This window comes from Lonchura striata, chromosome 1A, assembly GCF_050655825.1.
Source record: "Lonchura striata isolate lonStrDom1 chromosome 1A, ASM5065582v1, whole genome shotgun sequence".
Classification (NCBI taxonomy): Eukaryota; Metazoa; Chordata; class Aves; order Passeriformes; family Estrildidae; genus Lonchura; species Lonchura striata.
The window spans coordinates 35,054,700-35,079,858 of record NC_140741.1 but is presented as its reverse complement, the minus strand read 5'-3'; the positions used below and the strand labels follow the sequence as shown (position 1 = coordinate 35,079,858).

The window sequence follows — 25,159 nt, the reverse complement described above, 5'->3', positions numbered from 1 at the left end:
TGCCAGGAGGACAAGGTGTCACATTCTTACTCATTGTGTTTACTCAACAGCACAATCCAACTTTCCAGAGACATGAAACTACTGCGATTTGACAGTGGATATTTACTGCTTTGTGAACTTGGCCAGGTGGCCAAAGTCACTTTTAAAGTGTGTAATCACACTTTAGAGATATATTTTTAAACCTGTGCCGCAATCAGCACTTAAAAACCACACAGTTTTACGCTAGTTGGGTCAAATTAATTTTATTATGCTTCATGATGAATTGCCACCAGTGCAACATCCTATTCACTGTACATTTCAAAATTCACATACTAAAAATTTCAGTTTGATAATGGAAAACTGAATGATTGAGAAGTTCTTACGGATTCCATACGTACAAGTGGCTAGCTGATATTGTCTATGCACATAGAGTGTTGAGATACAAGAGCCTCATGCTAGTTTGTTAATTGCTAAGGCTATCTGGACAGTCAATTAACCAGAATATATAAGAGGCCTTCATTACAATGTTTAGCAACAATGCACCAGTATCATGAAATGCTGTCTTCTGCTTGGAGTGCAAGTGGCAGAGTGCTGAAGCATGCAGCTATGACTAATTTAACTGCCATCACAGTCTGTATGCCTGAAATTTATCATGAACGAACACTACTTCAAAGTAAATATATTAACCTGGACACCACAGGTGTGTGTATACTTTTTATATGAAGAAATAGAAAACCCAAAAACTTTCTTTGGCCAGTATCTACAAATCAAAGTTTTATTCAATAATGCAACTTCGTAGCTCCCAAAATCCAGAGTAGAAATTTGATTAATGAACTGTGATGCTTAATTATTAACTATATTACAGAAATTCCAATTCTGGGAACATAACAGCTAAACATATCCAATAAGTAGCATGTTAGGAAAACCTCTAGGCCTCATCTGCTTAATTTTAATATGCCCTATATGCAATAAAAGTAAGAGTGCAGTGCTGAAGTTATATGAAAGCCATACAAATATTCTCCTTATACACAAGTTGCTAACTCCACTGCCATTAGCTACACCAGGCTGCATTTGCACTTGATCCAAAGCTCAAGCCATTACAGCAGCAAAGCTAGCAGGAAGTGTTTCCAGCAGTAGAGGCCAATGAGAAAGTTACTGCAAGAAAGTGAGACCACTTGGCAATTTTTCTTCCTCAAGTTATGTGCTTAAATTATTCTTGGAAGGAAGTTAGCATCCTCTGAATAATTTAACTACAACCTTACCTCTCCCACTACTTGTCAGCAACTTTCTTTTCTCCTCCTACGACTAAATTAATTTGCTAAAGACTAGGTTACAACCGGGTTAGAAATCCAAGCCGTATCATGCAGGTCCAGCCTGTCAAGATCAGGTCAACACTGGGTTTCAGTCAATACTTTTCTGATAACTTAATTTTGTTTGTTACCCTGACTACAGTCAAAGACCCAGGACACTATGTATTAAGTACGCTTCAAATGTAACTGACTTAACTAAACATTCTGTGTCAGATAATGTGGTTTTAAAAAATATTTTCTACCTGAAAATTACAGTAAGTACAGTAATTAATGCTGCAGATATTAAATACCCACTTAGCATAGATTAGGATTTCATAATAGGCAGATGTGCCAATGTTTACTGCACTACAAAGTACAATGTACATAAATGTGCAAGCTGTGAAATGAAAACCCCGCTTTCTGTCCACTTATTCAAATACTATTCTTGTGAATCAGGTTCTTGATCTTCATCACAACCCTTGGTCTTAAAGCCAACATATGAAGACAAAATACTGCCATAAAGTTCAGTACTTATCCATAGTGTATAATTCTGAGTTAATGACTTTCCAACCTACAGGATGTAGGATTGGTGTTTCAGCATCTGCTGTGTACCATAAAGCAAAGACTGCAAAGTAATACCACTTGTATTTATTAGTACACCAATGTCCTACAAATTTAAAAAAGTAATTAAATGCTATTGAAGCAAGCCTTAAATGCAGCCCTTCAGCTTAAAAACCACAAAAACCCGATTTAAAAAATAGATCAAACTGTAGCAATTGCCAGCCTCCAGTACAGCCCCCAGTAATTTAGACATCTTCATTTTGAAAGTAAGAGCAGGGAAGAAAAAAAAAATCCCAACTGACAAAACCCAACCCCCCAAAAATCTCCCATAAATCCTCCCCAAAACCCCAAACCAAAACCAACCAACCAAAGTTGAACTTGTTTGCATCAAAGTTGCCTCTACCACTATGACAATTCAGACTATGACAATTCTGTTTAACTTCAGATAGGGGTCCCCCAGTGAAGAATTTAATTACTACTGCTGTTCAATAGCAGTCAGTACTATAGTCAGGGCAAGGTAATTTTCACAACTAGCTGTGCATTTCTGCAGTGCTTTTGTGTTATGTAAAGCATATTGCTAAGATTTGAACTGCAATGTTTTGATGTATTTGAAACCATGCAATAGTACAGACCAGCCTCAACATTCATATAACATTTCATTTGAAATCAAGGGGCTAAATAAACTAAGAGCTGCATCACTTAAAGAACATAGTGCTATACTAGGCTTTAATAAGAAAATTTAGATACAGAAAAAGTAGGGTATGAAAATAGTGTTTTCCTTCTTGCATTATAACTAAATTACATTAAGGTTTTTGTCAGTCTCACATATTATATTTAAGCTCCCTTATTGATGGAATGGAAAGTATTCACATGTACATGATCATCCAGGTGTAAACTTGCACACATTAACAGGGAGTAGCTTCGTAGAGGATTATGACAAACCTTTACAGATTAAATGAGGTATTGCACAGATTAATAAAAAAGCAAAAGGCAACAAAAATATACAGCAAATTGGTAGAACATTTACATGATAATTTTACAGAATCCATAGACAGAAAGCAGTGTTTAGTATATCATTCACCTTAAAAAATATATATATAATAATATATGATCAATCATCCCATTCATCATCATCCTCAAAGTCTTCTTCATCATCTTCATCCTCATCTTCATCTGTAAGATAGGAAAAGCAAGTCACTTGCATGCACAGAATTAACATGATAAAAGTATTACTAATTTCTATCACAATTTTCTGAAAAGAGAACAATCAGTTCAAGGTCGTCATGACAATACATTCAGTAATATTCTATTTTAAGACTGCTAAACATGACATCCAGTTTAGATAGTTACTAGCTGGAAGTTAAATCTAATTTGTTTCTTTACTCTTTTCTTCTCAAAGGAAAAATGTGTTTTGTTCTAGAGAAAAAGAATCAGAATTTCTCATTTAACAATTACTATTTATTACTGTTTCTTAAAGAATGTGCAAGTTGCCAGCTTGCCATCTGGACTGGATGTTAAACTTCAGGAACAGATTAATTTCTGAAATGTAAGAACTGCTTCCCCAGGTTTGTTACATAATAGAATTTGCTTACTTTACAAGCAGTAAAAAAACAGCTCTCCAAAAAAGGTCTGGTGAGCTAAAGACCATTGTGGATACTGGAATATTCAAAGCTGTGTAATGAACATCAACTTCAAACTCAATGCTTGTTGACTTTATTCAGCCTTACGCTTTTTTTATATGCATCATACATTAAAAATGTACCCTGATAAAATTAAACTACTTATCTGTTGGACAAGAGTATTTCCTTCCCATAGGATAAAACTGTAAGGGAGCATTTAGCTCCCTTCAGGTATTTAATTTAAGTACCAAAATTGGCAATTACCACATAGGGCAGCATATCAACAAACCGTACTGCACTTCGTCAGATGCTCTGTAGACTGCATATCCAGTTCGGATATCAAGGCAAGTTCTGGAAATGTATCAAACCTAAGTAGAGCAGATGTACCCAAACAGCTGCACTGCAGCTACTGAACTACATTTATTACAAGCTGGCATTTGAGAAATGTAAATCCTCTTGCAGCCCTAATTTTTCCCAGCACTTAAGCATGAAAAGTTGAAGCAGTCATGGTAGACATCTAGTCAAGTAACACTGCTCCTTATCCAGGAGGTGGCAGCCAAAGCCCACCAGAACTGACAGTGCAGGAGCTGAATAATGACAAGAGATTTAGCATGAACAAACAGAAAGCCTTGAAAACTTTCTTCCAAAATATTTTTACCACTTATTTAACTAGACAGCTAGTAAACAAAAATAAGTCAGTTGCAACAACAACAACAAAAAAGCTTTTCTAAGGATATGAACCTTGCTTAGTAACTTGGCTGAGATTACTGTGAATTGCTAGACACCAGTAATTCAAAGGAGCATGAAGGAACCATTCACCCCATCACCAGGGCACTGCTGCGAGAGCAGTCTGCCCTGCACTATTTGCTGGAATCTAGGCTTTTCTCCAGCACATTTTATGATAAACTGAAGTGTTAACTTTTGAAAACCTGACACTGTGAGGTCAGAAAAATTTCATCAGACACACCTGAAGAATGAATGGCTTTGCTCCTTTTCTGCATAACTTCCATTAAAGCACCCACAATCCCTGAGGTGGGTGCAGGTGTAGGTGGTGCACTCTCCTGACCATCAGATACCTTGGAAAAAGGGTTACAATAGAGAGATGCAATTAGCAAAACAGAACCTCTGTATTTTGAGACAAACTTCCTTGTACAATTAATGAGTTTATTTTCCACCAGAAGAAAGTATGGAACAGCTTGGTCCTTTAACTCAAACTGCAAAATCTTTAGTAAAAGAAGTCAACTTTTTAACCATATAAAAGAACTGTAGTTAGCCATACACAAGTTTAAATATTTCAGCTCTGATGAAGTGAGCACTCAACTAAAAGAAAGCTTCTTAATATGACTGTACAGGCATGACTTGTGTGGCTTTATAATCATTATTTATCTTTGGAATACATCACAAAATATTTTTCATTGTTTGGGTTTGTAAACTCAATCTGCTTTGGGCTGGTAATCCCTTCTGAAATAATTAACTTTGATAACGCCTACCTCTAATGGCAAATAATATGAACACACCCTTACACTTTTTACAGCAGAAGCCTCAAGTGCAGAGGATTGGCAAAAAATAAGTATCAACAGGCAAAGTAGTTTTTAAGAAATTATTTTTAAGATAATCAGTGGCATCAGTAAGAAACAGCAATAGCCTGTTCAGCAGCAGGGACAGCTATGGCATCTCTTGTGGGCAGCACTCGTCAAAACACAGGCAGCCACCTTCTTACAGGCCTTGCCTCAATATTTGCAGAACACAGGTCCATTTTAAGATGAAAATAAACAAATAAATGTAGTGTTTGCCTTCCACTACCATTACTCTTAAACTGATACCCTGCAGTTTAGATTATTTAACTGAATAGTCAAAAAAGCAGCAATCTTTCATAATCCTTGCAAAAATTCTGTACAGCCAGATACTATGGCATCTTCATTGTAGGATTTATAGATTTTACTCAAAAGTGAGAAATGAGTTTGAAAGGGTAATTTCATGCAACAAAACTCATCTGTAGCAAATATGTGTTCTTTGCATTTCCTTAGTGCTACTACTTTTTAGTCATTGCTTCAGAAACTCTAAAACTTACACTCCAGCCCCCAAAGCAGAGCCACATTTTACTGCTCACACTGCATTTGCAAGTCCCAAGGGGACCCGGATGAGAAGCAGCTTTTACTCACAGATTTCAACTGTATACCCTGTCGTATCTGGTCTAGCAGTGCATCTCTTCCTGAGCAGGACACTGGTCGACTGTTCTGTTCTACCTTCTTTAACTGAGCTCCTTCTCTGATTTGATCCAAGAGCGCTGCTTTGTTTCCCGCAGGAACCGGAGGCTGGTGATCAACCTCTGAAGGAAGGCCTGGCGGTGGAGGAGGACCAGGAGGGGGCGGAGGAGGTGGAGGGGGCGGAGGAACAGATGAGCAAGTGGCTGGTGGCGGCGGGGGCGGAGGAGGGCCGGATGGTGCAGATGAGGAATGCACTGGTGGTGGGGGAGGATACATCCGGTTGGGAGGAGGCGGGGGCACAGCTGCACCAGGTCTGGAGGGAGGTGGGGGTGGAGGTGCTGCTGTGGGAGCCCTGGAAGGAGGTGGAGGTGGTGCCCCTCGGCCCCGAGCAGGGGGAGGAGGAGGGCCCGAGCTATGGGGAGGGGGAGGTGGAGGGGGAGGGGGTCCTCCTCTGCACGGTGGTGGCGGAGGTGGAGCTGAAATGAAACAAAACAACTTTCAATTACGTGCTACTCAATAACCCTAAATCCTTCAGAGACCAGAAAAAGAACGCAGGCTGTGCCTTGCCTTTTGCAAGGATCTCTGTGCCTGTGCAAATTTCGCCAATTCTGGATTAAAATGGATACAGCTGGATATAAGCTATGCCTATAGGGCAAACCAAGCTAAACATAGCCCATGTCAGTTCTGTATTTTGTAAAAGAGTCAACCACCACAGGAAGCAGGTGCAGGACTCAGAATGACTGATTAAAGTTCAGAAGAATCCTGTACAATTTTGTTGAGCTAGGACAGAACAAAAGAGAAAAACTCTTCAGAAAATACACTTGAAGTGAAATACAAAATTTCCGCTTTCTAATCTATCCCATTATTTCATTAAGTAATTACAGAAACAAGCATTTTTTAAAGCAGTATCCTCTAGTAACACACCCCCCCCCCCCAATGCATTATAATGCAGCATAAACTGACCCTTAGTCTCTCTTACTGAAAATTACTTCTAACAGTATTTTTATGGAAGGGTCTGTCTAAAGGAACCAACTTTAGGGCTACACATAGGATCATTTATCTGTGAAGTGGCCTTGAAATGCACTTGATCTACTAATGGCATTTTAAGTAGCACTGTTTCATTTCCTTTTCCATTAAGCATCTAATGGCTCACGGTACTTTAGGTTGTGTGGTTGCTACACATAACTATTTAATAATCCTGGTGCCATCATATAACTAAGAAAATTCATGGTTGATTTCACATGCCTTTATAATAAAAAGGGTATTAGACTTAAGAAGATACTTCTTTATTATCTCCTTCATGTTACTGGCAAAGAAAGCAGACTGGCTGCACTGGCATAAAGAAGGGAACATCCTCAAAAATGGGATTTTGGGGAAGCAGGAGTCACTAGTACCTCAATGCCTCCTTCCCTGCTCATCTTTAGAAAAAGATAAAATTCTTAAAAGCATGTATTATGTTCTTAAGTTCCACGAGCTGCTGTTTTTTTCCTACCCCTTCACAAGAACTACACAGAGAGAACTGCATCTGAAATGCCAAGTATTTTGCAGGAGACACGGTCTGGCTGTAGTTCCGCGCAGGGCCGCTGGAGGGCGCTGTTACGCAGGGTAACAACGCACCAGGCGCTACAGACGGTGCCTGCGCTCCCGAGGGGCAATGGCGCACCCACGGCCCGGAGTCTGCGCGCACTCTGCATTTCCAACAACAGGCTTAGCGTTTCCTCTGGGGAAACGGTTTATTCGCACTGTAACTAGAGAGATATGCCACAGCCAATCTGTGGGAACAGCATTCTGCCTGTCTGCACTCAGCTGTAGTGAATTGACAGAGGAACAGCAAGGAGAGAGTGCTATTAACTTATCCTCTCTTCCTTCCCCCTCAAACAGATGGTACAAGCAAAGCAACAAAATCTTATGTTTTTTAGTAAATGTACACTAATCTGTAGACTGATATTAACAATAAAATTAGTATAATAATCTATAGATGGTACTGTCACTGAAAAAATAACCACCTGTACCAAAACTAGGGAAAGAGCAGGGAAAATAGGAAAATAATTTCCATCTCAGCAGAATGGCTTTTCTGCAACTCTCTAGAGTCAGCATGATAGCAGGGTGAATACGTAAGCACAGAAATTCTTGCAATAAACACAGAAAAATGTATTTCAGTTGAAAAAGAACACTTCAAACATCAGTCAAGCCCATACATCAAATAACGCAATTGTGGATAAACACACTGAAATATTTTATCTACCTCTACAGAAAGGCACAGAGGTAGATTATCATCATGCATATTAGAGATGAGGCAGTTTTTCTTTTAATTGCATACATGCAAATGGCCATAATGTGAAGTTAACACATACAAAATAGAAAAATAGGCATTTTTACAATATTTTAGGCTAGTCATAAGACTCCAAGGCAAGTCTCCTCAATCTAGTTTTAAAGTTAGCAATATGGGATCAACAACCTTGTAAACATTTAAACAGAATTAAGATTCTATAGAGAAGCGGACAGATTTCTTACTGAGAAAACAATTCATAATTGGGAATTTTGTTTGCAATTTAACTAAGAAGTTCAAACATAATTTTAAATATTGCATTCAAACAGGTGGTACCATCTAGGAAAGAAATCACACAACAGCATGAATACTTTGAAGCATATGCTTAGATGCCAGCTCAAGTACATACCGCTCCATGGAGGGGGACCTAAGAAATAAATGTAACAAGTCACTGTACCCTGATTTTGTATCTCTTCAGTAGCTGAACAACTCATTAACTGCTTTCAAACCACTATAATTTCACCTTAGATAATTTTTCTCTTGAGAAGAGCTCTAAGTAAATTTTTTAAAGTTTGACACTGACAGTGTAATTTTAAACTGGCTTGCTATCTTCCACTAGATAATGCATCAGCTGAGGTCACATTTAAAGGTTACACAGGCAGCAGCTTATTTCCCAGCAACTTTTTCCCAGCAGAAGCATGCATAAAATTACTATTTTTAATTTCAAATTAGAAAAAACCCTAACTTTAAAAAATATAAACATTGCAGGTGTGTAGCTGTTCCAAGGCTCCCAACAGAGTGTTGCTAGTGTAAGCAGGCAGCATATACACCTGCTAGCCATCTACTACCACTTCAGCATTATGTCTTCCAATATTTTCATTTATTTAGAAAATTAAGATTATAAATAAATATTAACGTACAGAGTCTGAAAAGACTGTATCAAACTGTGCAGTTTTGCATTCAGACTAAGTGCTACTGGAAATTACTTAATTGGCATAAATATCCTTATTCCTCAGGGACAAGTACTCTCATGGGTCATGCCTGAACATTTTTACATAAGTGTATGGAAACATGATCCTGTGCAACTGCAGTGACATGAAGCCCAGAAAAGAGAATAAAAAACTGCTCACCACCAACAGTTTCTACTCTAATCCCTAAGGCAAAAAATACCCTGCTAATTTTTACATGGAAATAAAAGGAATCCCACCTTGTCTGCGCAGTTCATTTTTAACAGCTTCCACGCCTCCTGTTTTTTCAATGAAATCATATATGACCTTTGAAGTTTCTTTGTCTTTTAGTTGAGCCTCTGAAATTCCACATAGGTCAAATAGATTTTTCAGTTCTGGGTCTAAGTTGTTCACCTGCAAGTCAGATACATTAGTTTTAAGTAGCTTGGAATGTGGAGATATTTTTAAAACATCATTTGTATTAGGGGAAAAAAATATCCACAAATCATATAGTTAAAATGAACAGCAAGGTGACATACATGCCTCAGAGTCGGAAAGTATAACTTTAGGAGAAGTAAGTACCCTGCATGAAAAATTGATGGTTTTGAACATTCCCCCCCCAGCCCCTCAGTCTCCCCTGCTTTCCTTCTACTCCAACTGTTTGCATCACATCATAAAATCCCAATTTATAACTATTTAATCATACAGTTAACTTGTTCTTTAATGCAAATCTTTCATGCAAAAAGTCTCTAAAGATTAAATTATTGTCTTCAGCAACTTATTAAATTACTTACATCAAAACCTGTGTTTGGATCCCAACCAACATGTCCAATGTGTCTAAAAAAGCAGAAAAGTCAATTTAATCAGCATAAAAAGGATCTTGTTAAGTAAAATAAGAGGACACCAAGATAAACAGATATCAGCTTCTAAGTAATTTATTCCTCAGTGCTCCACCAGAGAATGGAATAGTAAAACATCTTTACTTCCACTTTTTGTCTCAGGCCCAGAAGACCAAGTGGAGAATTTCTTTCCTTAGGTTACAATCTGTGGCAAGATATGAAGGCTTCACGCCACACTGTGGTGCATATGGATAATGATGGAAGGACTGCACAGAGATCAGAAAAATTTAGCCTTTACGTAGCCACTGGACCTTGAGCTATTGCCAAATTTTTCAGTGCCATGCAGCTGGAAAACCTCTTCCTCCCAGTCACCATCGTGTGTATCAACCCTTTCCCATTCACATCTGGCAAAGAAAAGTCAGGACTGTTTTCAGCTGTCATCTTCCTAAGCTTTTAGCAGCCATTTCATGTGGCTGCTGAAATATTATTTTATGTGATGCTATAGAGCCAGTTAGAACACAAATGAGTTTTGTGCCCCTCCAAGCTACTTCAAAATACTGCTATTGGATATGGAAAAGAGAACCATCATGTCACCATGTTTTATGACATGGACTCCATGTTTTGTGATTCTTTTCACATACGATGACTTCTAGAAGCAATCAGATACAGTTTTCAGGAAGTTTAACTCAGAGTTACAAAAAATACCAGGTCAGCTGTTTGTAGCCAATGCAGTCCAGGCTAAACTTGATAAATTACTAAGATTGTTTGGCTGCTGTTAAACAGTGCCTTGCACAAAGGATCTTGTAGTCTTTCTTGGGTCTGTTTTTATCAGCAGCACAAGTTTTCTTCATTAAAATACTGAAGTACAATGATCAGTTTTGGTTTTGGTATAACTATGACTAGTTAGCTACTTATTTTAAGAAGCAAGAAAAGTAAAAAATTTGGTTTAAAGTGAAATTATGCCATAAAAAAAAAGAAAACCAATGAAGTCCCTGTTTTCCCTAATTATTTAAATGCCTTTAACTAACTACCAAAATATGTGATGATTTGTTTACAGAATTCTGAAAACTAAGATACAGCTTGCTTCACATAAATTAGACATGCATTTCCTAACAGCTCACAGATGACCACAATGTATTAACCTGGCATATGCAAATCGACATTAGTTTGCCTCTAATATAATCTTACCCACATATTTGTGCACATCTGTGAGACTTGGGATGCTCTTTTAAGAGGCTGTGAGAATACAACTTAATTTAGTGCACTTAATTGACACTGAAGTTTTATATGACATAGTTTTAGCATTATTTTTTATTTTTCACCCTTCAAAGTAAGATAAATTACTTGTACACACTGACTATAACACATTTTTCAGATCTTTTCAATGCAAATACATACTTATCAGGTAACACCAAGTCTTATGCTACTTAGAAGAATGCATACAGTAATAAGTTACATTCCTTTTGAGTACAGATTGTTGCTTTTTTTCCCTCAAAACACTGAAACTCCAAATCTGTCTAACAGAAGACATTCAAAATTTTATCTACTGATTGCAACTTTGATCGGGCTTAAACAGTGACCCTGTTGATCTTTACAATTATCATAGCACAAGTGATACAAGTTATCCTACTGGCTTATTTGCCTAACAATACCAAATGCCAGTTTCCATATGTTTGTACAAAATCATCAGTTAAAGTATGATGACATCAGCAGTACATAGTAAGATGACATATAGCTGTTGCACTCTACAGGAAACGTAAAAAGACCTCAAGCCAAAAGGACTTTCAACAGACTTCTCTTGTAAAGGTTCACCATTTACAATTTGATGTTACATTATATGATACTGGAACATATCTTTTGTTTGAATGCCATTAAATATTTTATCACCTTACTCTCAGCTTCTTTAAGTGACAATGATAGACATCATAAACAAAGTCTCAGAGCAATTTTGTATCTATGCTGGTGCACATCCTCTTCCACAAGTTCCAAACAGAGAGGTCTGACAGGGTAATGCAAATTTTGTCCGTATATGCTCAAGTCTTTATCAGTATGTCACAACAGTGACCAGCTACTAAGCGCTCTTCATTGTTGTTTTCCTCTTCCTTCTTTTCTGTATTTTTCTGTTCAAGTGACACTAACAGATGCAGCACTTAACTAATACTCAGATCAATAAGAACAGGGTTGAAGCCTGAATTTTCTAAGCAGACTCTGTTTAGGGAAGCGTTTTAGCCCACATCATCTATGTTCTATCCACAATCCGTTACACAGAGGACTGTCCCAAAACACTGTGCGGTAATGTTACTGTATCTAGTAATGGCAACATTACTTTAATGGAATTATATTCTGGGAAAATACATCAGTGTAATGATGCAACATACCACTTCAAAAGAATAAGATATTCATTTGGCATGTAAACATCACACTGATTTTCTCATGCTTCACAGAAACTGATCTCTCCTGTAACTAACTCAAGATCTAAGTTCCTGTTGCTTCAGCAAATAAAGTACATTTACTTTAAAAGAGAGAAGTTTATTACAACAATTAATGTTCAGGAAAGCAACACTTAATTGAGTAAAGTGACCAAAACCAAGTTTCATGAAAGTGAAGCTCAAAGTGGTACATCATGACTACTCCAAAAGATTAAAGATACATAAGAAATGACAATAGGAAAAATTTCTGAAGGATGCATGCTGTACTTTCATCACAAGATACAGGTCTTAGCCTACACAACAGAAGTTTGTGAACAGAAAGAAAGCCAAAGATGAAATCATGGCAAGTAATTTCTACAGTTATGACAAGTCAGGACCCAAACGTATATTTCATGACAACACACAGCAAAATACATGCAGGTATAGGAATCACAGTGTTAAAGAGTTGACCACTGAGGCTGAATAGGAGTCTTCACTGAGCTAACAACTTCAATAAGGCATCTCTATGCAGCTAAAGTTTTTCTAAGCTGATTTTCAATAACAAGTTTTTTTTTTGTTTACAGCTACAGGAAAATCCTCATCTGTGTATAAGCTAACCTTCTTTTAAACCCCACAGGATTCCAGCTAGCATTTGCTTAGTTCAGGTACACAGATTCAAGAGTTGGCCATTTTCAAGTGTAACTGACACAAAAAAAAAATAAATCAGAAAAGCAAAAATGCCAACATCCCTCCCCACCACCCCAACCACATCCAAAACCAAACTCAAGAACATACTTACTGGAAATTAGATGGAGTCCCAATGTCTGCCTTTGTCAATCTTCTCTTTTTAGGTTTTCCTTTCTTCTTTTCTTTGGTATATGGAATATTGTTGACTTGTGGAGTATAAAATCTGTTAGTTGTAATTTCTGGGTTTTTGATATCAACAGTTGCCATTGGTAGATTTGGGCCTGTGAAAGTAAAATACAGGATTTTTACTACTGTGTTTCACCAATGCCACATTCAATCCACAAATTTTGGGAGTTGTTTTTGACCTGTAGAATAGTCGTAACTCTAGCTGTAGCTCCACATGCATCCAGATGGGTTCTGGATGTCAGATGCATAAACTTAGATATTTGATTAAAAAAAAGAAAAGTTGCTAGAGCAGAGCAAACAGGAATATTCTCTGAACTACAACTTGTTTTTTGCAATAGGCACAGAACACATGGAATGATGAGACACATTAATATACAACAGAACTACAACCCTAGGTAAGATCAAAAATGTGACTTTCATAAATAGTTAGACCCAAAGAGCCAGGAGGCCATTACCTGGGCAGCCTACTAAACTGATCTTTCAGGAGATAGAACTGTCATTTAATAAACCCCAAGTAGGAATGCTTTCTGCCATCACACACACAACCTAAACATCGCAATGGCTTCAGAAGGCTGCTCTGGACACACTAGCGTCTTCAAATATAGGACAGTATCTGTGGAACTATTCAGGATTTCTTATGTCTTACTCTTTGACAGGTTTTCAAAACAGTGAAGTCCCAGATAAGAGACAGCTTGCAGAGACAGCAAAAAGAGCACTAGAAATACAATTTGTAATTTTTGTGTTTCATTTACATTCTCAAACTTTGCTCTTAATTATAAATCATTCTGAATTGTTAGTCATTTAAAATGAATCTGAATTATACTCCTGCATATTTAAACATTTGAGTATTATGTGACTTGTGTAATACTAGCAAACTAACATACTTAGCACATATTCCAGACAGGTTTTTTAGCTTTGACAAAAGATAATTCCTGACATAAGCAAGTGATAGCAGTACTTAAATACTAGGAGGCAATTTATACATTTATCATATACGTACTTATGTATACATACATATATACACAGGTGTATTTTTAAAGTAACCTACAAAAAGGGTAAGTAATTTCAGTTCTGGAAGAATGAGATTAAGCAGGTCATTTAAAAGCAATTTGGCCAGAAATAGTTTGAAAACATTCCCTATTTCCCTGTGAATTAGGACCCAGTAGTTAACAAATGAACTGAAGTAAGATACAGTCTTACTGGGCAGATGATAAAAAAAGTATAATTAGACTTTGATAAATTTGAACCTTGTTTTGACACTATTTTTTCATAACTGCATTCAGAAAGAACCAACAAGCCTTATGTTCACAGTGCAATTTAAAAATCAGAGAGGACAAGTAGACAATACAACAGGTAACATAGCTGACGCTTGCATTTAAACACTTCAGTGGGAGGCAGCTAGTACTGCCCAGGACAAAAAACAAAACCAGAAATGTGACACAGGGCTAGACAAAACTCATCTAAAACATACGGCAACTCCAACACTCCTGTAGGAGTCTTTTAGATTAAAAACTGCAGTGAAATTGCATGAAAAAAATTCTGAAATGTTTTCTGCTAAGCAGAAATGCTTTTATCTAGAAATGTTTTGACCTAGACATCTGTCCATTGAGAATACAAAACATAAACTGACCACTTAAGACTACACAAAACAATTTGCATTGTTAAAGAATTTAACTTAAAACTAGCACTGAATTGACTAATCATCAAATATTATCAACTCTAAACTTAACAGTAAGTTCAGTGAAATCCTCAGAATGAATTGAAAATTAGTCATAATTTCCTTGGTACAAAACAAAAAACACTATGAGTTAATCTTCACTTTAATGACCTATTACATTTTTTGTTATATTCTGCCTGTTTTTCACCTATTATATTGATATTTTTCAATAGCTGTATTGACATTCAAAAAAGAAACAGCTACCTCTACAATGCTAGTGAGTTGGTGATACTCTTCTCTCAATTTCTAGTAGTCTTTGAAGTTCATCTTTCTGTATATAAAATCCTGAACTAACCAAACATGGTCAGTTGCATGTAAAGCAGCAGCAATTTGCAAACGGAAGTTTAATTCAGCTGAGCTAAAATCAACGACTGATATCCTGATTCCTTGACAATAATATTCATACAAGAGGTCAGAGTAAAATTAATTAAGGATGAAAATTTTTCTTACCGTCTAGTTTAGACCTTAGATGTCCACGAGGGATAAAAGAACCTTGGAAAGAATTGTACTCTTCTAGAACTGCCATATTTATATCCAGTAAAATTTTTCCCATCATTACACATGCACTTTCCCCAGCAGGTGTAGACAGCTCAATAAATGAAGATGAGAGTGGCATATAGAGCTCATCGTTAGGAAGCACTTGACAGTACAGTGGCCTCAAACATCCACTGTTATCAATATCTGTGACATCTTCAGAAGGGGCTCCAGAAAAAGTTGTACAGAACATTTTGAAATGTTAATTCCAGTCTGTATTTTATTTAGAGCCTCTCTAGGTACCTGTCCCAGACTACAGACAGCCCTACAAGAAATGCAAACTGTTCTAGCTAACAGCCGAAACAAAATTCTGCCACATGGTTCCTCAAGATCCCCGCAAAATCTAATGCTCTGACAAATCCTCATTTCGTCCAGTACTTAACTGCGAGGTCAGTTCAACCACAATAACTCTTCTTTATTTGCATAAAGAGACCTAGCAATTACAAATGAGCAGAACACAAATCCCAGGAAATTACAGACTAATACATTTTACATAACTGTAAATGCCAATTTGAGTTTAATCCTGCAATTCTAAAAAAGAAAATACCTTAAATCCCTATCATTGAAAATGTCATACAAAATACCAAGTGCTTTTTCCATGCAGCTTCAATGTATGCACAAAATCCAGACTAACAGGCCCCAGTAAAACAAAATTCCTCTCAGTATTTCAGCTATGGGTCATGTGAGTACAGAAATGTGACTGTTCTCATTTTTCGGTTTTAGAGCTAATAATGCATTAATACCAAGCACAAAAAAAGCAGGTGTTTCATCTTTTCTCCCCAACAGAATTTCTGAAACGAAACTGTATATAAAGAGTAAAATAAAAACTAGTAGTTATTACAATAGGTATGTTTTTTTTTTTTTCATCCAGTTACATGCTGATAGTATGTATCTGTTCTAGTCTTAATTCCAAATACTGAAATGTGAAGTCTGTGTAGGGTATAACACCCTGAGGCTATAATCCATGCCTTGACCACATTTTATCTGTGACTACTGAGAACATGGCCAGAAAACTTCTCACCAGCAGAGAAGCTAGGCATTACAGTATTTGATAAAATCAGGAAAAGAAAAGGTTTTGACAGGTTTTGAAATAGTATGTGGGTGTCCCAAGGAAACAGTTTATTAAACAACAGATGCTGAAACCTCTATATAACCTGAAGTGATTGTAACTCTGAAACACTGAGCATAAATGCTATGTCTTCCACAGAACACTCAAGATAAATTCAGCATAGGGATAGTGACTGCAAGTTTAGCATGAGAGAATTTTTCTCAGAAAAATATTGTTCCCAAGGTCTTACAGCATGAGTTATGGAGAGTATTTTAAGCACAAAAGTTTTCACAGGCTTAGTTTTCTTAAATCTTACTCTATTCAAGGATAGTAAACTAGACCAATACATTGTTTGTGTTATCACAGAGACAAAGGCTAATTTTTTTTTGTGGGAAGTGTTACTACATGATCACTACTGCTGCTGTAATTCCCATCTGCTCTGCAGGCATTGCTATCAGGGATGTGCTGTTTAGGTAAGCAGAGCAGTTAAAACCTTTTGAAAGCTCAGAAAAGCTGGCAAGACACATGGTATTACTGTGAGTGTTTCAAAACTTAACAGCCCAGTCAAAGTTTAAACTATACTAAAAATGCCTGACCTAAACTGGTAATTGCCTGAACTTCCTCAAAACTTAAAGTTCATGAAAAAATACAATTTTTTGAGAAGTATTCCATATGAGGGAGGTTTTATCTGGGTATATAAAAAGAATCATTTGTTCCCATGATTCAGGCTTAGTTACGAATAAACTATTTTGGTGACCTACAGAGAAATGCTTGAATGACTTGGCTAGAACAAATTTTAAGGCTACCACCACAAACCATGAGCAGATTTCAGAAGAGCAATTGACTCTACCCTTGCTTAAGCATCAAAATCACAGATACATGCTATGTACCTATATGATCTGGATCACTGACAGAAATACGACAGGAGAAATCCCCTTTTAACTTCAATGTGAATTCAGAAATCAAAACCACCAAACTTGATATTCATTGATGTGGCTTTTTCATGATGTTAGAATGGATGGTAAAAAAGTTCTGTATCAGACTGATACATAGTTTGAGTCTTTCCATCAATTTAATATGAAGGTCTCCTGAGGAACCTGTACCTTCATGCTAGTGAGACATGTTCCTGAGAGGCAAGGAGATACAAATAATTCTTCATTCAAAAGGAGTTTAATATCGACAAACATATGACATAAACACAAAAGACTATGTTACATCGTTAGCCAGATACACCAAAATAAAAATATTATATTCTATTAAATCCATCAATATTATGCCTGTCATTAAGACAAATGGACTAACTTTGTACTGTGATCCTATACATGCATATTCTGAAGATCAAGCAACAAGTGCATACTACAAAGTTTGCTCAGTTTAAGCTGAAGGGCCCTCTCTCCTATTTGCAACAAAACATGCTGCTCCAGAAACATTCTTTGCAAATGCCAGCTAAGGCACAAAGTTTTCAAGCCACAACAAATACCAAAGAATAGAAACAAAAAGAATACTGTAACCTCCAGTGTACTGGTTGTCACTACATGACTATCCTGAAGAAATCTGAAACAAAGCTATACATAAACAGTAAATGACAGCAGAAGGAAAAAATAAAACGCAGTGATTCACGCAAAAAGCTTACCATTTGGTGGGTCTCGTCTTTTTTCTGTTGAAAAAGAAAAAGAGCCATTTAATCATAGGTATCACAGGAAAAATTAATTCTAAATTTTAGTGTCTAATGAAGTTTTCAATGACCTTGACCTTAAACTTAGGAATCTATTAATATCCTTAAAGTCTACTTGTTCAGTTGAAAAAAACTATTACAGAACAAAAAACCTCCAATCTTAGATAATAAGCACTGATTTCAAGTGTACAAACTGAGCAGGAGCATAAGGCAATAGCTACTGACTTGGTTTCAGGCATTTCAACTATAAAGTGGAGTGAAATTTTCAAAAAGTATCTGTTTTAAATACAACCTAAGTAAGATTTTTTAAAAATTATGCTTTCTGATGTCCACTGAATGAAACTCTTCTTTCATTTTTATCTGAAATGTAATTAGCATTTTTATAGAGTATTGTTCCCTCACAGAACCTAAAATTTAAATAATTTTTGCTTTATGCCTATATAATAGGACACACAAGGGTAAGACACTTCACCTGTCTTATCCAACAGGTAACAGAACAATATGGAAAGAACTAGAATCTCCTTGATACTAATATGATATTCTATTCACAGCAGCAAAGTGTTTCAGAGACTATGAAGAATCAAGCTTGATGATTTAAAATGTAAAGTTTTACATCTCAATATTCTCAGCCTGTAATAATAAGTTCCCCTTTAAAGGCGATTTCCCTCACTTAGTATTAATTCCTATCCACCCCCCAGTTCATATTTACACTATTTATGTATCTATACACACACTCTTAAGAAATTTGGATTTAGCAGTACCCATAAAGGCAAACGGTTTATCATCTCACTACAACAAAAGCCACAGCTCTGTAAGGATCTGGAGTATCTGTAGTCTAACAGGGACTCCCAAGAGTTGTATAATAAGAATTTGTATTAGGCATTTTACTTTCCAGCAAGCCCCAGAAAAACTGGTAACTTGTATTTTTCCAGACTCAGAAAGATAAGAAGGGAGAAGGTACCTCCACAGATGGAGTTGACCTTATCATACGGATACTTAAAACCCCCAAAACATACAATCCTAAGTATGCAAGGCTGCTGATTTTCAGGTAGGAATAAAGGAATATGTCAAGATCATCAAACCTACATTGGAAGGTGACCAAAGCCCATTGAGAGTCACCTTTTCATCTACAATCATTCAAAGACAATTGATTTTTAGGTCATAGCAAGTTAGTTTTAGGCACAGAGGTGGAGAACCTCTGCAAGGGTGCATCAGCATAAGGTACCAGGTCTGAGGTGAGAAAAATGGCTCTTTGACTAAGTACCGTGCTTTCTCTTCCTACAAGATTCAGCTTAAGAAACCACATCTTGTACTGTCCCCTAGAAATAAATTTAGAAAAAATAAAAATCAACCCTCGACTCAATCTTTGGACCATAATCACAGTTCTAGCCATCAACTCAGAGACAGCAAGGGAGATTGCAGGACTGCTGCAAGTCATCTGCCACAGGATGGGAAGATGGCAAAAGCAAGAAGCATTCATAGGAAGCGTTAGGTGGCCTTGAGTCAAATCATGAGAGTCCTCTACAAATTTCATTATAATAAATAGTTCAAGAGGAAAAAATAGTGGGAAACAACCCAAACCTGTAATTTTTACTGGCTAGATTAATTTGTGGCCCATAGAGACTAGCTCTGTTTTTCTGTAGTTACCACTGCTGACAAGAAAGTATGAACTTTTGCTCTTGAAGTACAGATGATCTGACGAGAGTGGCAGATTTTCCAGTTTTTGAAGATGAACATGTCTGCTGATCTAAAACAGATGAGTATCAGCAGCTGCATATGTACAAAAAATACATCTCCCTTCAATGAGTATTCCTGGAAATGAAAATCTCTGCCAAGACTTGAATCCAGGGCAAGCGAGCAGGTTAGAGATGCCCTTGTCACCCAGGCAGCAAAAACAAAAGCTGTGACCACAGATGAAAGAAAAAAAACCAAAGCAAATTAAAGAATCCTTCTCTATATGATGTATCTACCTTGAAACTTATGAAGTCCATTACGAAGGTGCTAAGGAGGTAAAAGCTTGTGAAGGAAAAAAGCACTTTCATGGAAGGTTAACAGAACTCCCACCCATGAGCTACAAGAAGTACATAAAAATTAGTCAAGAAGCCTTCTACTTCAGAAAGAAGCACTTGCAGCTAAGAACAAGTGTCTGTTTCCCTTTTAGGGATGAGTGCTCAGCATGTGGAGAAGGCACTTGTGTGTAATGCCACACATTAACATTTGTGAGGCAAGATAATAAAAATAAAAAATTAATAGCACCTATGTGCCCGAAGTGAGTGTACTACAGTGACAAGCACTGCGAAGAGACACAGTGTTCACCCTGTTTACTGGGGGAACTATTTGGATTGGTTTAAGAATTAAATGAAGAGATTATTTAAGTAAATCTACAGACAAATTAATGAATTATGGCAATTTCTTTATAATCTAAGGTTAAGAATTTAATTGACTAAAAAACAAACAACCCAAAACCAAAATCCGAAACCCCCAAAGCAAAAAGGCCAACCCAAAACAGTTTAGTTAGATGAAACCCTGCACTATTACAAAGATTAAGACAACAGATCAAGAACTCTTTCTCTACTTTTGTCCCTCATTCTATTCTCTACTTGATATTTTGTACATTTGCAAGTTTTTGTACATTCTGTTTGGAGTCAAGCTTTCACCTCTCTGGAACTCCAGATGCACTTACTCAGGGGTTGTCTGTATATTGGAGTGCATTTCATGCTGAGTGAGGAAAAGCAGAACACTGTTGTGTCTTCTCTTAGCTGTCAGACAGTGTTTTGTGTACTAACCTCAGCACCAAGCCATAGCATTGTGAGCTACAACTACTGTTAGTGCTACCTTTCAACAGCATTAGTTTTCCATAAGACTCCTGGAGAAGTCTAGCAAGCCCTGAATGGCATAACAGGCACCTAAATGATCACATGGAGTATTTAGTTGAGCTTAAAGCATGTCAAGTGGCACTGCTATGAAATGAAACATAGTTTGGAAGGTATGAAAGTAAAAATCACGTTAAAATAGAAAAGCATTAAAATTACCAGACTATTACCTCTGTGATCGAGAAATTAAGATGTATAAATATTATAGATTATATACAACTCATATCATTTGTGTGTATATATAAAAATATATATGTAGATTAATATGTTTCATATAAACATTTATAAATAAATAAAAACAAACACCAACAGAAAATCAGTTTTGATCTGAACAGTGCAAAGCTTGTTATTTTAGAAGCACGATTAAATAGTCACAAGGACAAACACAGAACTCCATCTGGTGGCTTGACTAAGGAATCTAGTTACTGTTTTAAATTCTTGGTTTGCAGCTCTTAAGTAAAAACCTGAAGTGTTTTGTTTTGAGGGTTATTTTTTGTTTTTCATTTAATTTTCTTTTTTAAATAAGATCTGTCTTGAAGTTGCAAGTGTTTGGGGAGGTGGAGTTGTTTGTTAAAACAATATACAAAGTAACATGAGCTTTAGCACAAAAACAAAGGTATTAGTTCAGAGAGTAAACAGGAAAAACAATCTGGTCCTATGGAAAAAAAAAATCACTATGTGGAAGCAAAACTCTGTGAACAAAAGGTTTGACTGAACCACTATTTTCAAAGTTTGCTATGGCCAATAATGCTTCTCCCCACATCATTGTACATTGTAGCATTGCGCTTCAGATGTAACAGAGAAAACTTCAGGAACAGTAAATGCAAAATTATTTTTGCAATGTGAGCATGAGAAACTTTACAATTGCCACTTCTTAATGATTACACTTCTCATGAAACCTTATGAACTTATTCTGAGCTGAGGGAATCTTATAAAAGTAATTTAAGCTCCCAGAATAAGTGTTCTGCTTCTGAGCCACCATGCCTTGGTGAAATCCAAGTGAATACATACAGATAATAATGCACATTTGCAAGAGCACTTGCAAGGGCAGCTCTCCAGGATGAAGGCTTCCTCCTTCTACAGAAGCCTACACTGCACTGCTAGTGCGATTCCAGAACGGACTACAAAAACGCATCCTGTAGCTCACACACAAGTCCACCCTACATCTTACAGCAAGCCTGAACACATCTACTTGTTCCAAGCCTGTATTCTGTATCACTTTATCCTTCACGGACATATGGCTGTCAAGACAGGGAAGTTTTTTATGGGCTCCCTGGAAATTGACCAAGACGAGATCTGCAGGAAGCCTGAGCTGCTTTTAAAGCACTAACCACATTCCCAAGGCATCCTGCAGCTGGTAAAAAGCATGCTGTGCTTCACTGGCTGTCCTGTGCTCCTAAGGATAGTATAGGCACATTATGTCTTCTGTTCTTGGCCTGAGCTAAGATCACTAGTTCTGAATAAAAGATATTTCTCTATTAACTGCTGGATCAATGCCAAAAATTCATGAACTACTGAACATACCAGATGGCAAAATTTTTGTTACAACCCACTTGAGCAGAATTTAACAAATCAGTTATAAACAGCCCAGGGCTAAAAGAGGGTTTATTCAAATATGAAAATAACTTAGAAGATTTCTAGTTTTCCTAATGTCAGCTTACAATTTTTGTTTCCCTTAACCTGTATTTTCAAACCACAACCTTGGGGTCTCAGCTTACACTCACAGAACAGGACACCAAGGTGAGTTGTTTCAGGAAAGTACTAAGTTCTGCACACTAGAGAAAGAAGCACAATTATTTAAAAATATAAATATGGTAGCAATGCCTCCAGTGGCTTTCAGACAGAGCAGTAATTTCCTGCCTCCCCCCCAGAATAACATAAACAAGCCTGAATTTAAGATTAATTTGAATATTTACCAGATCTTCTCTGCCGTCGTCCAAGTAAATCTGTTACTGTTTTGCGGAATAGTTTAGCTTCTTCTTCATTAGCAAAATTAAGACCAACTTGACATGTCTGAAAAACATTAATATTTCCCCTCCATGACTAAGAAAATGTTTTAAAGACTTTCTTAAATATTGTCTTACACCTTTCTAAAGGTGTAAAAAGAAAAAGATCACTGCAAATTAGGAACCAAGTCTTGGTGAAACACTGTATCTTAGGAATGTCTGTCTACTAATCAAGTGTCTAAAGATCATGGCTTACAGATATAAGCAAAATATTGTAGCTTCAAATCAAAGAGGGGAGGGGAAAGGAAAATTTGTGCTTTAAGAATACATGATATGTCATACATTTTAATGAAACTGCAAGTCAAAATGTAATTTCATTAAAGAAAGTTTAAAATAAAGAACCACATTTTATGCTTCTGTACTATATAATACCACAAAAATTCCTTTAATAAATAAGCTTTTACAATAATGCATAGAATTAATTAATAACCTCAGTTACATTAAAAGAAAATACTGTTCAAACCAAAGGCATTTTAAAACAGGTATTCAAAGAGATTGGGACTCACATCTCCAGCAAAGGTATGAAAATATCCTCTAGGACTATTATATACAAAGTTATTGTACAGCTCCTGCTCCCACAATAATTTCCCATCCTGAAAAGAAGAAAACAAAAAAAAAAGAAGACTATAAAACTTCAGATGAAATGGCAGAATTTAACTTTTTACAATAGAATCTATTAAGAATTGGACACAGAATAGCATTAAACATCTGCCTTGCTATTAACCCAATGGATAAGCTCAATCAAAATCAAAGTACACCAGTACTTCCAGTCTCCTGTTCTTATCTCAGGCTTGACTTGAAAACAGTTAACTAAAGAGAACATAAATCTCATCTTTTTAGAAAGTATCATATATTTAAATGACATTATAGTTCAGCACCCAAGGAAGAAGTTTCTGACAGAGTCTTAACAATCAAGTGACCAAATCACAAAGTCAAATTCAAGTGCCAACTGGCAATCCTAAACAAATCTGAGAGACTTGAAGCACTGAATGCTGACAGATAAGGAACTGTTTCCTGGCTGCAGAGATAATGGGAAACTTTCCAAAGTCTCAGCACAGTCAGTAGGACTTAGGTTTCTCACCATCATTTTTGTTATGAAAACACATCTTGGACACTTTGTCTCTTGTTTCCCACTCACTTGATTCCAATATTATAAGAGGACAAAGATCTTCAGTATAAGTCTATTTTTTGTGGAGGGGGCATGAAAGAAAAAGCCACCCATCCCACCCCCCCAGAAAGTCAGAACACACAACTTGTTTACCCTGCAGTTTTCACATGATTGTTTCCACCCATACATAAGACAGCATATATTTCTTTAAACCATCCAAAGTAGTGACACCTGCTAGAATTTTGATAGCTATCCATATCAGTGACACTAATAATTTCCAATAATGTGACTAATCAGATCTGTAGAGGACAGCTTCTGAGAGCTGTAAAAATAATTGATATTTATTTCATCAATTAAAGATGACATGTATGAAATTGTTTAAATTTGGAGTACCTGAAAAGGTTATAATTACCTATTGATAACAACTGCAACTGAACAGCTTAAAACACAACTCCGAGAATTTCTATGAATGCACAACTACAACCTATACTCATTGAATTCAAAATGGAGAATGAATACAACCAAACTTAAAGGCTCTGAAAAACAAAAAAGATGCTTACCTTAATGTCAAATATTCTGATAAAATATGACCTCTGTGGATTGTCCTTTACAAGGCAAGCTACACCACAGCACTTCTTTGACCACATGGCATTGCGATCTGCTGCATATATCTGAACAACTGCTGAAGACATCGTCTAAAAAGAAAAGATAGCTATTACTGTTAAGGAAAAAAAATACGATAAATTCTGTAATTGATCCTTTCCCAAAGCATCTCTTAGTTTTGTTCCTTGTTCTAGGCAGCAATGTTGCCGATTTCCTAGGTAGTTAACACCATAAGGTTCAAATTACCCCAAATCCCTCCTGTGCTTTAGATTTTCACTTCAATGCAAGATTTAGACACCTTAAGAACCCAAATGAACTTTTCATTGTTTTTCATGAAAAACAGTAAAGAAATTTTGCCTGTAAGAAGCAAATCAGTAACCGTGGTGGTCACACAGAGTAGTCCTACTGTGCAAGGAAATGTCTGTTTAGTACTTCAAACTGAATACAAACACAATACTCAAGATGAAACTGTAAATTGCACAGTGCCTAGACACACTCCTGGGTACTGGAATGCAACTGGAAGACGTTGCTTAATTGTTTAAGTGGTCTCTGGCACAATTTTAACCTATGCCAACTACTGAACTCCAAAAATTCCTGGGCATGG

At 36.7% G+C, this 25,159-nt stretch overlaps 1 protein-coding gene across 3 annotated transcripts in view; it reads right to left on the bottom strand.

Annotated features, from left to right (window-relative positions):
- Positions 1 to 226: 226 nt before the first annotated feature.
- The window catches only part of WASL (WASP like actin nucleation promoting factor), a 50,028-nt gene continuing 25,095 nt past the window's right edge, over positions 227 to 25,159 (bottom strand). For 2 of the 3 annotated variants that reach the window (XM_021553500.3, XM_085569016.1), the window contains 11 exons: positions 24,513 to 24,647; positions 23,351 to 23,437; positions 22,755 to 22,851; positions 17,924 to 17,947; positions 12,918 to 13,086; positions 9,666 to 9,708; positions 9,132 to 9,285; positions 8,334 to 8,351; positions 5,611 to 6,131; positions 4,416 to 4,524; positions 227 to 3,002 (listed from right to left, as the gene is read on the bottom strand). In XM_021553500.3, the coding sequence (XP_021409175.1) occupies positions 2,941 to 3,002; positions 4,416 to 4,524; positions 5,611 to 6,131; positions 8,334 to 8,351; positions 9,132 to 9,285; positions 9,666 to 9,708; positions 12,918 to 13,086; positions 17,924 to 17,947; positions 22,755 to 22,851; positions 23,351 to 23,437; positions 24,513 to 24,647 (1,419 nt within the window). In that variant the 3' untranslated portion in view covers positions 227 to 2,940. The remainder of the gene's footprint in view (positions 3,003 to 4,415; positions 4,525 to 5,610; positions 6,132 to 8,333; positions 8,352 to 9,131; positions 9,286 to 9,665; positions 9,709 to 12,917; positions 13,087 to 17,923; positions 17,948 to 22,754; positions 22,852 to 23,350; positions 23,438 to 24,512; positions 24,648 to 25,159) is intronic. The other variant, XM_021553501.3, reaches the window with a different exon arrangement.